Here is an 18,136-nt window from a genome sequence, read left to right on the forward strand (position 1 = left end):
ACAAGGTAGCCGCAAGAGACAAGATGGCGATCCACTTCGGTAGCTCATCTTGTCCGCTACAATGTTCTGCCGCCCCGCTCGAGACAAGGATTCGATTCCGATTCGTGGCGACTACGTTTCTGTGCAGGTGAAATTAAATGCAGTAGTGTACCTGGCTTAAGTTACACCCATCGTGAACTTTCTTACAGCGCAACACCAGAAAAAATACAGGACAGGGAAGGAGTAGAACAGAAAGAAAAGACGGCGCTGACTCACAACTGTTGTTTATTGAAAAAAAAAACGGGGTGAAAAATATTGGCAATATATATAGGTCCCGGCAGCCTACACCACAACATGCGCAGAATACGAGGTGCACCGAGGTAGCGTTATCACACTCATGGCAATAAACAAGTTACACGTTAAGGCACCCACCATTGTCAAAAATGATTTCACAACATCTCTCCTTTCCTCTAAAAATCAAGCATATATTGCTGCTTGCACGCAAAGCCCTGTGAGCCTTTTTTTTTTATTTGAGTTATGTTGGGAATGCCATTTGTAGCGAAAATTTATATCAGCACGCTTCCATAGTTTGTGTGTTTTGACCAGCACTACTTTTTAAAAATAAGAAAAGAAACCAGTAATGTGGTGATCATATAACTGCGCTTGTCTTCCCATTTAAATAGTATATAACATCATTGTATGGTTAGTCGTTGCATTTCGATTATCTATCATATTTAAAAAGAATTTTGCAAAGCAACACTCACGACGCTGCTGGGGACTTACCCAGGCTCTAAAATATTGGCATTCGAAAGAATAAATACGAAATCATTGCACATGTAAGTAAACAAATGTGGTAATTTTTATAGCCCTGCAATAGGTGCCCAAGAATGAGAAACTCACTTTACTTGCTTTTGAGAATTTGTCGAATCTGTGAAAGAGAACTCGATATTTGAAATACCTTCTGAAATTGTGTTCTGTTCACTTTAATACTTGGGTGTGTCACGTGTTCGCGCATTTCGTTAAAAGGATAATTTATTCAATTCTTGCTAATCGAGCTGTCTACATGGCAGAAAAACAACACTTATAACAGCGCAAGGCTCTGGCACCAGCGAAAGACTCTGACAGGATAGACAAAATGAAATGCACAGCAACACTGTTGCCGTGCCTTTTTCATGGTGTGTGGAGTCAGAATCTTGCGCTGTTTGTTTTTTCCTGCTTTTAAGTGTGAACCAGCTAGACCAAAACTCAACGCTGGCAATGCGTGCCATAGGTAGGTAGAAATCGCTCACTCAGACTCACATAAGAAATATATTTTGTGTTTAGGGCTCGAGCAGTCGGAATGAGACTCACTCAAATTTTTAAGTAGGGCCTACTCAGACTCGCACTCACAAAAATTCTCTGCAACCGGACTTACTCAGACTTGAACTGGTGAACTTATCACTCTATCGTACTCGCTCAGACTCTCGGTTTGATGTGAGTGTGAGTGAGTCCTAATGCGTTGACTCATTGGTGATTTGCAGATCTAAGTGCCAACACAAATGGTGCGAACAAGTATCTGTGTTATCTGCTTGTTTTCCCCAAATGTTCACATACGTACCACTTTGTACAAGATGCGCACCAGCTCTCAACAAGCACAATAAATGTTGCCCAAGTAGTCGCATTTCTGACCACGTATTGCTCTGTCATTGTATATTTTTAGATACGGTGAAGAGTACAGCGTGAGTGTCAGACTCGAACTCGGGAAGTCGGAGGTCCGACAAGCGATGACCACACAACGCGTTGATTCATTCTGCAACTGGCTCGGTGAATCGGCAAGGTGCCACCTGCAAGAGCGATTTAAGGCCAACGACAGTGACATCCGGTTGTATCAAAAGCTGTGGAATGAGCTGTACTTCGCACCACTTTTTTTGGGCAATGTAAGTAAATTTAGAGATTAACGTACGTTACTGAAGGGGCAAAGGAAATTCACGCTGGTACAAAAAGCAGCTCCTAAGTAGGAAATTGTGGTGATGGAAATAGTTATGAGTATTCTGGTTACTTGCGCCAGTGACATTATGTCAAGTGCCGTGGTCATTCGTTGCTTGTCGCACTATCAGCCGGAGGTGATGGTGATCTCTCCCGTAACCTAATAGTAAGATAATATAACTCAAGAATAAACTAAACACAACATTGAGTGTCAGTTGTGCACGCCAGACCCACTAAAACGTTCTCGTAAAACTTCATTACCAAACCACAAAGACCACAGATTACCGAGATGCTAAGCAACCAGCACCATCCATGTCTAGTAGATGCTACCGTTAGTTACCAACATGTCCTTTGAGCCTACGTATTTAACGACATGCACCTAGGGTTCTTTTACAGTGCATTCCTGTAGATACCTGGTGTATGTTAGAGCGAGTAACTTTTATTAATTTACTTTTTCTGCTAGATGTAAGTGTTTTCGCCTGTTTCTCATTGAAGTGTCTATGCTCATGCATGCCATTGATAGATGCACGTTTTCGATTTCTGATAACGCATTCGGCCCTCATATGAAACCGATTTGGCTATCATAGAGAAAGGCAAAGGCTGGTAAGGATTGACATGGTTATCTTGAAACCTAGAAACAAGAAATTATAGGAGAAAAAATTGGCCTCGGATCTGCATGCAATCTGCATATGTCGTCGAAAGGCGATAGTCTTGCATCCGGAGAGAGTGAACAAAACACTTACTTGATGTTCTGCGCAACAAAATTGGTAAATGGCATTCTGGAGGCACTGCGTTGGAGTGCCTCGAGTGTGCAGCGAAGGCGAACGAGTGCATCGAGGCACGTTACACACGAGCGTCATCTGGCATTCATCTTCGAAAACGAAGGAAGGCATGCGCACCTGTGAAGATGCGTGCCATTCTCGGAGGCGATAAGGTGGAGAACGCAAAGCAATGGACAAGGTGCCACCACCGTCTCGTTTTAGCAAAGCGTCGGTAACACTTGCATTTCTGAGCATCGCGTCGCACTGCCAGCTCACCGTGTTTAACGCTGTATACGTTATTTAGAATTACTTATGTGTGCCTTCTCTAGTATAAAGGCACACCTACAAGACAACGACGTGTTATTGTGGTACCTTAAATATGCGCAACAATTGCTTTTTATCTGACATTCGCACAAGTACGAACACTAAACCTTGAGCAATAGTGGTGGGCTCTGCAGATAAGGTCGGCCATTTGAGGTACCGTTAAGAGCGCACAAACAGAAAAATGTACAGACAGACAGACAGACCAAAATTTTTTCGTCGAAGGTCCGCAAGAAAGACTATCGTCTTTAAAAGAGGACCCGGCAACGTCAAAGTAAAGTACTGCATTCTTGTAACAGTCCACTCGTTTCGAGTTTCTTGCAGGCTCTAAGGAGGCCTAATTCCACCGTAACACAGCAAACACCGCACACTGGTCGGTAGGGAGTGAGTGGGCCTCCAAAAATTGCCAAGTTTAGCGGTAGCACGTGACACTTCTTCCAAGTTTGTTCCTTCCTCCAATGTTGCCAACACATTTCGTGAACAGGCATTATTTCTTCATTGGCCCTCTAAGTTAATCCTTCAATAAGCCATTTATTATCGCTTTTTTCCCTCTTTTCTAACATACTGACCCTTTGATGTGAAGGATGTCAGCAGTTCTCTGTGGGGTCTGCTTGATGACGACATCGATACGGCGCGCAAGATGGCCTGCGTCCAAATTCACGAGGGCCTCTTCCAGTCGGACAGCGCGCAGGCGGCCGTTCTCGTCTTGCAAGACACTCTCACGGACGTCGATGAAATCGCCTCGCTGTTATTCCACGCAGCGGTGGACACTCTGAGTATGCGTGTTCCTACATGGCTGTCCAGGTGAGTAAATGACTTTTTAAGGCCGACGCCTCAGATGCTTAATCGTCCCCGAAAGTGTATTAGCGGCTACGGTGCTTTTCTGCTGACGTGATCATCACGGGCTTGATCTCGGCCATGAGAATCACATTTGGGTGGGGGTGAATTGGTTGCGGTCTTTGTGTTGTGTGATGTCAGGGCAGGTTAAAGAACACCAGGGGTCAAAACTTTAGGAGCATTCCACTACGGCGTCTTTCATAATGATAATCGTAGTTTTTGGAATTAGAACCACAGATTATTATTATTATTATTATTATTATTATTATTAATGTTGTTGCTGTTGTTGTTGTTGTTGTTACTTCATCAAGCGCGAAACATGGCTGTCAGAATCAACACAGTGATTTCATCACGATGTCACAGAATGGCAAAGTTTTTTTACTCCAGATAAGGTGACACCACGTGATAAGCACTGATGACGTCATTTCATGATGTCATCGCTTGGTGCTAAGTGGCTTAATCGAGGAGGGTGTGTATACTGGCATAAAGGGAAGCAACAATGTTGTTCAACCATACGAGTTTCGAAACTCCCCGTAGGAATCATGTACCGAAATTCAGACACGCCATTGACCAAGATGGCGGCATTGTGCATATTGTCGCCTCACCATTCTTCAGCAAACCAACTAAAGAACGCATTATTTTGTGTTTAGCGTTGCCGCTCTCAGATGATGTGACAGCCTGCTAATTTTCGCAAAATGACCCAATGGCGCGTCTAAGTTTGGAACGCAGTTTCGTAACTTGTATGATTGAATACCTCTGAAGCAGCAAGTCCAAGCCTCAGATATATTTAATTACAGAGGCAGTGCAAACCCATGTTTGGTGAAGGCAACTTTTGAGGAAGGGTCAATGCAACAGACTAGTAAAAAAACGAAGAAGAATCAAAATGTTTGTGCCTTCGAGTTATCTTAGGGAAATGCATAGGAGACCACGTGATTTTAGTTTGTCGGATGGTTGACATAGTCCAGATGTACCATAGATTCGAGCATGTTTTTGGGGCTCCTACTGCTGATAGCAATATCTTACGGGGTCTGTAGGAGGAGTATCGAAAATAACCCTTTCCAAACGTGAGTATAAGTCGTATCCCGCTCGCAAGACTCAGCATTGTGGTAAGACATGTGACTTACAAGATGCGCCACACGCCGGTCGACGGCAAGTGTTCGTTCAGTCTAGATCGAGTTTCTAGCGTACTCCCGTCGAGTGGCTCTGTGTAAGTTTGTATTCAAGTGAAATATTGAACAGTTGTAGTCTTGAACATCAGCGTTTGTGCTCGCCTGATGATAAGTGATGTTAAAACACAGCAGGAATATTCCCTAACCCCCTTTTATCTCCGACTTGGCACAATCCTACTACTTTCTATTTCAATGAGTGAAATCTACCCTCAAAAGACCCCTACACAGCACCCTCAGTGCCATCAAACAAGCATGTGCATGTGCCTTAAAATGTCTTCCGAAATCTACATTCCTGGTGTCTTTGATTACTGGAAAGGCCATGGAAGGAGCTTCTCGATGAACAAAGCATATCGATGCTTTGAACACCTTTTCAGCTATATTACAAATATCTCTGAATCTCTTTTCCCGCAACGTTTTTCGACAGTTTTTATATCTGTCCTCTATGTAGCGATGCTGCACGAACGTGCTAGAAATTTTGGTTCATGATGATCTCGCACTGCTAAAATGGCACAGGACATTTCTGCTACTAATGAGTCTGGGAATAAAAGGTGGACTTTGTGATACCTCTAGCCCAACCAAAGCTACATACCGCGTGGCGCATGATAAGTCTCAGCACAATCCTGTCATTTTTTCGGCAGCCTTGGCTGTAAATTTATTCCACTACCGTAAACTGCCGAGCAAATTAACGCCTCCCTCCCCCTTGAATCTCCAAAATTCCGCGGTAAGATGTCCTGTCTTTGGTATCCCTGGTTTGGCCAGCTGTTCCCACAGAAATAGTGACTCGTTCATTCACCGGGTGTGGTACACCTAATGCACTAGATAGTTTGGAGGATGATGTGCTGCACACCAGCCTCTTTGGTTTTGGTTATGCATCCCCAGAAGAGCACAAATATTTGCAGGTGAGCGCACAGACATAACTTTTGCGTTCGATTCTGGGGAGTAGTTTGACGGATTTGACAGTAACGAGTTATAATAAAAAAGTAAGGGAACGAAGAATTTTTTCGGAAACATGGATCTTTTAAATTCTTTAGTGGCTGTTCTGTCATCATGAATTACTGTCCAGAACCAAACAAGCCACCCACTCCCCCAATCTAGTCAAATTATCTTTCACCGTAAGAAGAAATATTGTTTAGATTTACGAATAATCAATAATAACCAACATGAATATGAAACCAAACATGAAACCTGAGAGAATAGCCAAACAATCGTAGCGTTTGAAATCATCACAATTTCGCAACTTGGGAGCTCGTTTTTGTACCAGCGTAAATTTCACTTGCCCCTTCAGTAACGTACATTCATCTCTAAACAAGCAACCAACCCCCATTACACAGTGTTGTGTTTCCCTTAGTGTCTACTATACCATTGAATCCCTAAAAATTCTTAGTATTGGGGCAGATAGCGACACTTAAGATGTACGATACGCCACGCCCTCATTCTATTCTTATTCATTTACAGCAGTTTCCAACCATGTCGTGGTCATCTTAGTGAATCGCTCCATGCATGTCACAAATCATCCATTTTGTCTCTTGTAATCTCTGAAGACTGTGTGTGTTGTACCAGCTTTTCAGTTGTGTCCGCTCCTGTCATTCAAACATTATGTTAACAGCCTCAATAAAAAGTTCGAATGTTTACATATTCTAAAAATACATATAGGATGCAATTTGACATTGCTTCCCCAATCTCTCTCGAGAGAGAGAAAGAAAAGAGACTGACGTCTCATGTAGTTTGCATGTCGAGCCTGCATTTAATGGTAGGACAATACATGTTCAGTAGCTTCTGGCGCAAGACACCTCCTACACTGCATTTATGTGACGTACCCTCTGCGCAGACACGTTGAAGGTGAGAACCCGCGATTGCAGCATCAGCGAAGGCCTAAATATCTGAAGGAGTTGCAGTCCGTGCAGGTGGAACTAGTCGGAATGTTGGAAGACGCTGACGCGGACTACGAAACATCGGTGTATTCTTGGGAGGTACGTTGGCGATAGCATCGCCTTGCTGATCATATTGAACCGGTATTGCTTGCGCGAAGCAACTCTACAAGTAACTAATTCACTGATAATTATATCATACTGCCTAATGCGAATTTTGAGAGAATGTGTCTCAATATTTTATTTTGCGACATTCTGAGGCAAGTGTGCTCGCTTTAAGCACACGTACCTCTGGATTCTGGCTTCGGCCGCACTGAGCCTCTACTAGGGCTGCACGTTTAGCAGCAGTGGTGGATGACGTAATTCCAACAGTTTTGTCAGCATTGTTCAAAAAGAAATGGCTGAGACTGTTTCGTAGATATTTCAGTAGTGTACATTAAGAAAATAAATCTGTTAGCAGCGTGAGAAGCGCATACAATTTTTTGTAGCCAATTTCACATCACCCGGCAAAGGTGGAGCGTAGCGCGACTGCTTAGCCAACTGGGAGAACGTGGAGATAGTGCGTGGGTGCGTATCACCGCAACCTTGCAGGGCGTCGAACCAGTGACCTCTCAAATCATAGTGCGTGGCGCTTGCCCCTAGGTCATATAGCATACGCTGTAGAAAGCCCTAACGCTAAACCATGTGTATAAAACATTTACGATTTGGCAGTCCTCAGAGCTTCGAATGCTTCATCATGTTTTTGTTATCCGTAGCGAGATGGCGCGATGAGCGTGCGTTGTGTAGCGTTGGGCGCAGCGCCTCTTGCGTTTCGACGAGCGGCTGCGTCCACGGAGCTTGGTATCTCCTGCGGGCGCTTCTCAGACTCGTGGTTCAGGAGTGCAAGAAGATGACTTCGCTCGCTGTCGTGGTCGCCCTTACGAAAGGAACACGCTGCTCACACATGAAGAAGGAAGAATTGTGACAGTTGTTCGGCTTGTCTTGTGTATACTTCCCAGTTCTCTTCGTGCGCTTTTCTTTCTGGTTGAACAGCGTGCTTGAGGTATTGAGCCAGGACAGCTGTTATTCTGCACTCGTTCTGTGTATACTTATTTCGTGTCTGCGTTCTGCGTGAGGTACGCGCAGCAAGTTTCGAGCTGCTATGCGTTGTTCACGTGATATTGAAATTTGTTGCTGTAGCATTAATTACTTCGCCGTTGTGGCGAAATACTACACAACAAACGCTCAGCTACTTTTCTGGAGACGTGTTTCACTTTCCTGTTTCTTATCAAGAAGGATCAGTGACGTTTTGTTTTTTTTTTTCAATTTTCCTGGTGCTGTAGTAATATATGGGGAAGCTGCTTACCACAGATAGTCAGTCATGCATCTGTTTAGGATGTTTTTTCGCATACTCCTCCAAGTACTATTTATTTAAATACTCTCACTGTCATTTCCTGCGTTACAGAGAAGAGTGGCGTTACAAGTGAGAAATAGCAGTCTTGAATGATGCATGATCAGGGTTGCAGGTGATTTAGGCAGGAAGGTGGTTCCATTCAGATGATGTCTTGGGCACATAGGAGTGCAAACAGATGTTGCTATGACAGAATGGCACAGGAACATCAAAGTTTTGGTCGATGCGAAATGAAACGTAAGAAGAGGGCGAGAACAATGTGTGTTTCATTTCAGCATTCCTGAAAAAACTTGTTAGAAAAGGCAGAAATGTCGAGAGAAGTTTTCATTGATGAAATACTAGCTGTGTGAGAGTAAGTAGCGACAATTAAACGAGCTGGGTGATTTCGAATGGCTTCAAGTGTGTCAACAAGTGTGCAAGAATGAGGATCCCAGATTGATGAGGCGTAGTCGAGTTTAGATCTCACTAATGTTTTATAAAGAAGTTTTGTGAAACAAGACCTAATAAAAAGTTATGGCGCAAGAAGCCGAGGGTGAGGTTTGCATTGTTAATCACATAAGTAACATGACTATTCCATGTTAAATTGTTATCAATGTGAACACCTAGATTCTTGCCAGCACAATCATGACTCATTATTCTCAACGTAATGAAGAAAATACATGGCTGATTCCTTTGTCATAATAATCGATAAAACGCAAAAGGGAAACGTGTCCTTGGAGAAGTAGCTTATTGTTCTCTGTACATTCATATAAAACAACTTGTATTGGTCTTTGACAGCTAGGATACCTCTTAACATGGAAGCGTCCACGTTGACGCTGTCCTACATATTCTTCCTGATGACTAACGTTCATCCTTAACAATTAAACGCACCGTTGTGGTCAGATGTTTGAGGTAGCTGTGGTAGTTAACGTTGAGATCGGAAAAGAAAGCGTTGTGAAAATCGGAAGGGTGTGACTGATTGGACGCCGTACTTGGGCTAAGGCGGCGTACTCGCACATGTTGGAGGTATTGAATTTCACTGCCCCACCAGACGAAAACGCAATGCGCCTTGTGTCTTTGGCCGCCTGCGATGATTCCCGCCACGAGCATGGGGAATGCGCAAACCTGGCGGGTGTCCGAGAGCTATTTTAGGGATGATGCTCGTTAAGGCGTAGGTGCGTCGCGCGTTGTAGTACCCACCGCTAGTACTCGGAGTGCCCACTAGAGGGCGATGTGGCACTCACACCGCTTGCATTCTGATTGCTCGATAAATGATGTTTTGGCGCTCTTTCTACTCCGATGCGTGCTCTCGTGTAACCGGAGACCGCGTTTGGTGTCGCGTTTAAATGCGTTCGCTCTTGGCGCGCTTCCTCTTTCGCCGGAAGTCTGTGTGCTTCGACTATGAGCGATGAAGACAAAGTGGCGGAGCGGAGATTGCTCGGAAAGCGACTGCAGCGTGTGCTCACAATCTTTACCTGATGATCAACTCGGCAAGATATACGAAGAACTCACGGTTTACCGATATACATCTGGAGCTTCGCCCACTCATTATCATTCACTTCGTAGATAGGCTGTGACTTTCAAATGGATAGATGCTATAAGTGGCGGCGATGCTTGGGGTTAGGTCACCACTTGCAGGTGTGTTAATGTGTTGACAAAATTGCACTCGTCTTATTCAAAACCCACCGAACGAGACGGACGCTTGGGAGGAACCCCTTGAGGCAACTAATCACAGATGCCATAGATGTGATGCAGTAATGCATGTTACCAAGATGATGTGAGAGGACAATTGTGGATACAAAAAGCGTTTGTTGAAAGCCTACAAAGTATGTAACCGTGGCGCAATGGTTATTGCTTTCGGCATGTGTTGTCGCGAAGCCAAAGGTCATGGCTTCAACTTCCGTTGACACAACATTTTTGTCTTCTGATCAAACGTATTTTTACGATATTTCCTGGACTGAAATACGTCTCTTACGTCAAGGTGGACCATGGCGTTATACAGTTTCGGGGTAAAACAGTTTACGCACGTACTTTTATCATGTAGAAAGAGGAAAATCACATTGATCTGCATTAGACTCCTAGTTACTGCAAGCTATGTGAATTAGAGAGGACGTATCAATCAAACTGCACAAAACTGTGAAATAGGCGACGTGAATATAGGTGATGGTGACAAACTCGAATGGTTGCTTAGACTTTGCTGCCATTGAATTGGATCGTCAATAGCTCTCTGTAACATTTCTTTTATTTTGTGCAGACCCGTTATGACTACGGCCGCAACTTGCTCCTAGTTCCGCAAGGTTTGCTGGCGCTCCTGGCAACTATTACAGATGTCATAGATCCCGTGTCATCAGTGTTTCTCTTCTCACAGCTGATCAGACCCCTGTTGCCCCAACCTTCCGGTCCTTACTCTTGGAAGGTACGACATAGTTTCTTCAAACAAAAACATCAGACAATATGTTGTCATGGCCTTAAATTACAGAAGACATGTGCAGTTGCTGACAATGCATGGACAACATGCTTGAGTTGATTATCTGCCTCATATATCTACGCATTATCTGTATTTCAGTTGGCACACGACCATCACCTAGCCTACGTGACGGGCTGCTTGCGCTCCGTGTACAATGCCTCCTTAGACTTCGACAACAGTCCTGGCTTGCTGCCTCAATTCGCGTATGAGTCTGCGCTACTCGGTCCGCTTTACGACGTCTACCGTAGAGGCGTCCACGAAGGCATCCAGCCTTCGGTCTACTTGAACCAACGCTACACGAACTGGCAGCTGTTCTTCGTGCTATGGGCTATGAGTCACTGCGAAACAGGGCGGGACGGCACTGTTCTGGTGAATGCCGCGGTCAGCAACTCGATGCGCTTCGGGAGGCTCTTCAGCTGTGGAATGGGAGATCCCATGTTCTCGACGAGGAAGTGCAATTTCTGGGTGTATTGGTGACGCAAGAACGAATCTAATTGTCATGCAATTAGGTATATTATTCCTTCAGGGATTGTTTTGATTCTGAAGAGTGTGTGAATAGAATTGTATTTTGCTAAGTTGATCTTCCAAGCGAAAACAGCTTTTGAATGACTTGACGACATCTGGTTTTTCAATATTAGAAAATTGACACACTAATGAAACCATCATGATACAAACATTGCATAAACCACGGCAACGTGAATCGAATATGTTTTCCCGATGCTCCAATTAATTGGCTTACCATCAACGAACGTAGCCTAATCAAGGTTTCTGCGTGTAGTGGAGTAACGTCATCGGCTGCCACTGGGAAGGGGATGTTCCTGTTTATAGAGCGCATTATTTTTTCTGAATTTGCGCTCGGCATTAAGCTTTAGTCCTCCCAAAGGTGGAGTTTATGAATACGCACATGTGGCCTGGTTGCGTGTTGCATTGTATATTCCAGATAAACTTGCAAGCAAGAACATAAAGTAGCAGAGAATCAGTGCATGCCGTGGTAATTGTATTCTTCAGCTGCATCTTTCGTTTGGTCGTTCAAATACAGTTCGGCATTCTTTTGTTGTGAAACCGATGCTAAAGCCCGATTCTGAAGCGATTAGACATTTCTGGTTAAAGCAATGTGTGTGCAACTTTACCTTGGGCTAACTGGACATACCTAATAGTGCAGACAGATGAATTGGAATAGGCTAAGGACGATCACTGATGTTGACACGATAGATACCCGTTTGAGTTATTGTTTTTGTTCTTGCCGTACCGGCACCCATGTGTCTGTAAAAGTTCTAACGCCCCACTTAAATAGAATTTTTTTTCTGCATTCTTAAGGCACGCTGCATTCAATAATAAATCGTGGGTCACACATCACAGTGATAGAAGAAAAACTGTGCAGCAGACGCCCGAACTCACGAACATGAAAAAACTCTTAGCAGAACTGACGCAAAAACAACTTAGGGGAATCGACACAAACATATCTTAGAACTCACTCTATCCCAACTTCCAAAAAAAATTCGTAAGTCGTGGCTAATAGTTTTCGCAACACCTTTGCGCTAATTTTCAGGCGAGTTCAGGCAAAAATTATACTAGTGAGGCTAAATGGCTAATCGTGTAACACGCGCACTAAAGAAGTGTTTCTGATGCAAGCCTAATGGAAATTGCTTTGCACCAGTAATAAAGTTCACAATCCTTTTTTTGTGTGCGCTTCTAAACTGATTATTAACTTCCAAATGACTAAATGAATTTTTTTACTTGGGGATAGAATAATGCATATCGTGAACAATAATGCAGAGAATTAACTGGTACATACGTGAGTGATATTGCACTTCCTTGTAGAAATGTAGTAACAGAAAAGAAAATTTCTGCCTAGTAAAGCATAATTCATTTTGAAGCAACGCTAGAGAATAATTCTCAGTGTCACGTGAAAAAACAAAGTCGTGGTTTTGAGGTGTGAGATAGTTTGGTACTTCGATTTATTTTGACCACCCAAAATTCTTTGAAGTGAGCGTTCTTGGGTTTCATTTGCCTACATTTCACATCCATAGAAATGCCGAGGCGGTGACGGAGAAAATACCGCAGCGTCAGCTTGACAACACAGCACCTCAACCTGTCGAGCTACTGTAACGAGTATGTAGGGGTGCACATAGTGGTAAGCCAGAAAGATGCGCTGAACTGGACATGTTCTTGTTCACCTACTCTTGTGGCTCATACGCACTGTTGGAGATCGGCCAACAATTGAGTCGCCTTATAAAATCCTATGCGGTCTGAGAGTAATGGAGGATGGCTTTATTTGTTTCTCTATCGCTTTCTCTTTCTTTATTCGCCTCTTGCTTTCTTCTTCCGGTTTCCTGCTTCTTCTTTTTTTATACTTATTTCCATTTTCTTCGTAACATTTCCCTTTCTTTGTCTGTTTCTTGCTTGCGTCCACTTGTTTTTTTTTCTTTTTTATACGTAGTTTAGCCAGCGCCACGCCAATATAACAGTGTATTAGATAGCATCAGTGCCCCTAAACTGCTCCGCCCTTTTAGTTGATCATTCTTGAATCTTGAACTCTCTATGTAAACTTCAAACTCCCAAACGTTGCTGCATGCGCGTCGTAGTACGCAAGCTTAAATATTGTATGCACCTTTGATGCATTTTATTTTTATCGGTGCAATTATTGATCGTGAAAAAGAAAAAAAATCAATCACCCGTTTGGGGTACGAATCAAGAAGGAAATCCCTACAGATTTTTCAGAGAGTTATTCAGCAACTAGGTTTTTATGCAATAACAGGCTTTTATTTAAAAGAAATCCATGCGTATTTTCTGGTGGCTTCTGAACAGACTATAGTGTTTGTGTTTTTTCTGTTTTTTAACCTTTCAGCCATTGTGCGAGTATCCACAGAGCTCATTTAAATTCTTTGATCGCCATCATCTCCTTGAATGATGATCTCAATTGTATTCAGGTGGATTCATCATCAGAAGGTCCGCGGCACTTTTCTTGCTGCCGAGTTCACAGCCAAATGAACATAAACTGACTAAACGAGACTACATAATCAGTTGAGCTGGATTGGCAACCGCCGGTTTTCTTCTCACCCCATCTTCCCGGTGGAGTTGCGTTGAGGCAGGAACTTGCAACCACTGTGGTCCAACATGTCGCAGAACGAGTGAGCAGACGCTCATCGGCGTTGCAAGCCTCGTCTCGTTTACGTAATCAACCAGCCGCGTGACGCCCTCCCTACGATCTTTGCTGGTCTCAGCGGAATGATGTGGAAGCTTCAACATGTAGTTCCACAGGCTTGCTATGGAGAAGAAAAAAACGTATTAGAATGAGTAGTGACTCACTGTTTAGGATGTGTATTGAGGATAAATTAGCCCCTCGCTTCATCAGTGAATCGAATTCACTATATTCTAGAGCAAAGCGTGCATTTTTGGTGTGTTAGTGACGTCGTCCTTGCTGATGTAGGTGTTCATAGCAATTTAAATATTTCCACAGGTCAAAAACTTAAATAAGGAAGCTTATCGCATTCAATGCAATTTTTTCAAAGTATTAAATTTTCCGTTTGGTTTCAGAGTAGCGACTGCTTACAGTAGCGACTGCTTACGCACCAATCAATCATGCGTTCTCAATGAAAGGACGTCGCTTATTGGCAGTCTTGAAAAGTGGCCTTCCGGTTACTCACAAACTAACAGGTGATCTCGGCAAAAACCTCGTGAAGAATGCATCCAGTTGGCATAGCAAAGTTGGACAACGAAGCTTCAATAATAATGATGCTTGTCATTGCCATCACTTCGTTCTCTTTAATTAAATACTTACTCTATCTCAGTTTGCTTACATGACTTGCAGTGGCGGCTACAAATACTTCTACTAGTGACTACTGCTACTATTACTGATTCTACTACTACTACTACTACTACTACTACTACTACTACTACTACTACTACTACTACTACGATTTCTACTACTACTACTACTACTACTAATACTACTACTACTATTCTGCTGGTGGTACTACTGTGACTACTACTACTACGAGAATGACGACGGCACTAAGCTTTGCTGTGAAATGATGCCTCAGCAAAAAAAAAAAAAGAACGAAAGTTGATTTTAAAACCTGAGTGCGCAGCTTCCAAGCTTCTCTAAAGAGTCCCCTTTTCAGAGAACCCAATTGTAGAATCATGTTTCAGAATTTCTAAAGTTTCATACTAGCGTTCCAAAATGCATTCTTTATTAAACATACTGACTTATGATGCCCCAATGTCGGCAAATAGCTCGCTTTTTTAGTACGACGTCAGGGCTGGTCATGCTGCGATGTAAGAGAAAACCCTTGGCTAACACGATGGCCTTCAGATGGGGGATGACCTATGTTTCCATCGCTTCGACGCGCCTGCTTTCTTATCATCCTCGCACTTCTCACACGTGGCACCTCTAACAACGCTATAGCCGGGGCTCTCGACAGTCCAGATGGAGTGTCACTGTGCGCACTGAAGCTGGTACTGCGGCCGTGGAGCGCTGTCATGGCTTGTTCTCTCAGTGACCGGATGGAAGAGTCCGTCTTTGCAGTCAAGACAGAGGTCCCAGGAAAAGATACGCTGCTTCGAGCACTGGATACTTGCCACGAACGGTCGTCGGCGTCTTCAGGCATGCACTCTATTGCGCCGCACACGAATATCATGCATGCGGCCAGAGCACACAGCACGATGTCTTTCCTATGGTCACCTTCGTAGGTGGAATACACAAAGCCCATAAACGATCCCAGGCGGCCCAAGGCGAAAATAACGGACGATCCCCAACAGCGCGTAGTGGTTGGAAAGGCCGCCACAGTAATTATCGAAATTACCAGAGAAAACATCTCAAGTAGGACTCTCATGACTATCAGCAACACTGCCGGATAAACTGGCCGCTCCTCCCTGTACATCAAGGCGAGAACGAGTGTCGACAACGTAAAAACCGCGCTGATTGCGATGGCCGTGCGCTTGACGCCAAGCAGCCGTACGACGGGATACAACAGTAACTGCGCCGGCGCGATCAAAATTATATTGATAGCGGATACTACGGCGCTCGGAGAAATGATGCGAGTCAGGTTGACCACGTTGTACGCAGCAGTGAACACGAGCCAAACGAAAGACAGCAGTATAGTGCGTCTCCTCAGGTGGTAGCCGCAGATGACAAAAATCCTACGCCTTAGTCCAGCTTCGACTTTCGGAAGCTCGGCGCCCCCCGTGTCGAGCTTACCGAGGCAATCTCGTGCATGAACACCGTTCAGGCGAGCGGCCCTCAGTGCGACGCGCTCTGCCTTGTGAACTTTCCACTTCACGAGAAGCCAGCGAGGAGATTCATCCACAGTGAAGTAGAAGAGCAACAGCCCGCAGGTAAGGGCCGCAAGCCAGCGGTAGAACTCGTCCCAGTCTAGCTTGAGCGAGTTCGCCACGAAGAAAACCACGGGCAGGCTGACGTAGGCTAACGCCGTGCTCACGAGCCAGTATTCGACCCGCCGATTGCCCGAGGACACCTCGAAAAGGAGCGCGAAAACGATGACAAGAATGGATGTCGACGTCACGGAGACCACCACTCGAGTCAAGACAAAGACAGCGAACGATCTGGTCATGCTGCTTGCCGCTGCGGCCACGACGACAACGGGCAGCGCCACGTAGATGACGGTCTTCCGGCCGTACGTGTCAGCGGCCATGCCCATAATCGGCAGCCCGAGAATGGGTGAGGTGGAGTACAAGGCCACGGCTAGCATGACGAGCCATTGTCGCTGGCAGACCAAGCTCCACTGGCTGACGATGGTGTTGCCGTACTCCTCTAGGTCAAAGTGCCACGACGAGCAGGGTATGGGAACGGCTAATGGGTCGGCGATGTTGGGAGGGTCGAGAACCGTGCAGCTTTGGTGGGTGCCTGTGTCGTCCTTGGGGATGGCCATCTCCTTCCAGGAGGCGTCGGTCATGTTGGAGAGGTAGTCCGGTGGCCGGCACCAGTGGTCCATGGAGCGCGCCGTTATTCGAAAGCTGAACGCGTGAGTCAGGAAGACCGTCGTGGCTGCGAAGGCGCTGAAGGCGACCATGTATTGGAAAGGGCCTTCACCGTAGGCGACCGGCTCTTCATCCATAAAACCTTGGATCGGCTCTCGCTGCGCCATTGTCGTTGTTGTTGTTGTTGCCCCTTCGCACTGGCACATACCCACTATGGGGGATTGGCCATGAAATCTAGAAGTATCCTATATGAGATATATTAAAAGGTTTATCCTTAATGAAAAAACTAATGATGTAATAGAAAATAATAATTAACTAAAAAGGAATATTAAACTAAACAAATAATTGAAGATTGAATCAAGAAGAGAAAAGGTGAGGTAATACTACAGTGGAAGACAGAAATTTTGAGTAGACCAGACAATCGAGCTTATCTCACCCGGTCACAATCAAATGAATATGCAAATTTCATTCAAAATTAGACAAGTGTCTTCAGAAATATATTTAAGCAGGCATTATTATGACATGCGCTTTGATTCTCGAATGAAATTGCATACAGCATCGAATACGCTCCTGTGGCAATGTCCCAAGCTAAAGGCACCGAAACTTAGAACATTATCTGCAGTTAAATTTAAACCTACTGCTTGAAACGGAACAATTAAAAGTCTTTTCCTAATTAATGAATAGTTTTTACATGTTATAAAGTAATGCTCTATTGTTTCCGTTTCTTCACAGAATGGACACAGGGGGGATATCGCCAGACCAGCTCTGTGCAAGTAAAAGTTTAATGGAGGGACACGACATCGAAATTTGGTTAAAATAACTTCTAACTTTTTAGATTGACTCCACTGAGGTTTCCAGGGGTATGTTAGGTGCTGATAGTCCGTATATTTAGTAATATTTTCCATAATATCCGTATAAATAGCCCATTTTCTATATCTGATCGACACTATGTGTTCCGATTCTGGTAGTACCGAGATCACAGGGCCATCAAGTGTGGCTCGAGATAGTGAATCGGCTATTTCATTCAACCGTATGCCACAGTGTCCCGGGACCCAGACTAACTTCAGGAACTTCACATGAGGTGGAACTAATGTTTGTAATGTCGCTAGAGCTCTTGATTGTTCTGAAGCTGTGAGAGTAGTACACAGCGAAAGAGAATCAGTAATTATCATTGCACTCTCTTCGTTTGAAGGAAGTTTTCGTAGCGCTAAAATAATAGCCAGGAGCTCAGCTTCGAAAACCGGAGTGAAGTCTGGTAGTCTTACCGAGAATGACCAACCGAGGTAATCTGAGACGATTCCTACTGCTGCCTTTTCTTTATTCACAGAAGCGTCTGTGGCTATTATGTTCTTTATTTCCGCATGAGCTATGTAGTCTTCTAACCTGTCATTTAAGTAACTCGAAGATTGAAACTTAGATAGTGGGGGAAAAATTTCATCACATTCTATCGTAATATTGTG

General features: G+C 44.3%; 2 protein-coding genes across 2 annotated transcripts; one reads left to right on the forward strand and one right to left on the reverse strand.

Moving 5' to 3' along the window:
• The first annotated feature begins 3,625 nt into the window (after positions 1 to 3,625).
• On the forward strand, positions 3,626 to 12,310 carry LOC142768918 (uncharacterized). Its single transcript, XM_075871472.1, has 4 exons — positions 3,626 to 3,830; positions 6,861 to 7,002; positions 10,524 to 10,685; positions 10,836 to 12,310. Exons 1-4 carry the CDS (start codon positions 3,667 to 3,669, stop codon positions 11,211 to 11,213), a joined length of 846 nt encoding a protein of 281 aa, XP_075727587.1. The 5' UTR covers positions 3,626 to 3,666; the 3' UTR covers positions 11,214 to 12,310.
• Positions 12,311 to 14,932: 2,622 nt separating this feature from the next.
• On the reverse strand, positions 14,933 to 16,841 carry LOC119165301 (solute carrier family 22 member 7). The gene has a single exon (XM_037417481.2). The coding sequence runs from the start codon at positions 16,811 to 16,813 to the stop codon at positions 14,993 to 14,995; it is 1,821 nt and encodes a 606-aa protein (XP_037273378.2). The 5' UTR covers positions 16,814 to 16,841; the 3' UTR covers positions 14,933 to 14,992.
• Between the last annotated feature and the right edge of the window lie 1,295 nt (positions 16,842 to 18,136).

The sequence above is a fragment of the Rhipicephalus microplus genome, chromosome 8 (genome assembly GCF_043290135.1).
Source record: "Rhipicephalus microplus isolate Deutch F79 chromosome 8, USDA_Rmic, whole genome shotgun sequence".
Lineage (NCBI taxonomy): Eukaryota > Metazoa > Arthropoda > Arachnida > Ixodida > Ixodidae > Rhipicephalus > Rhipicephalus microplus.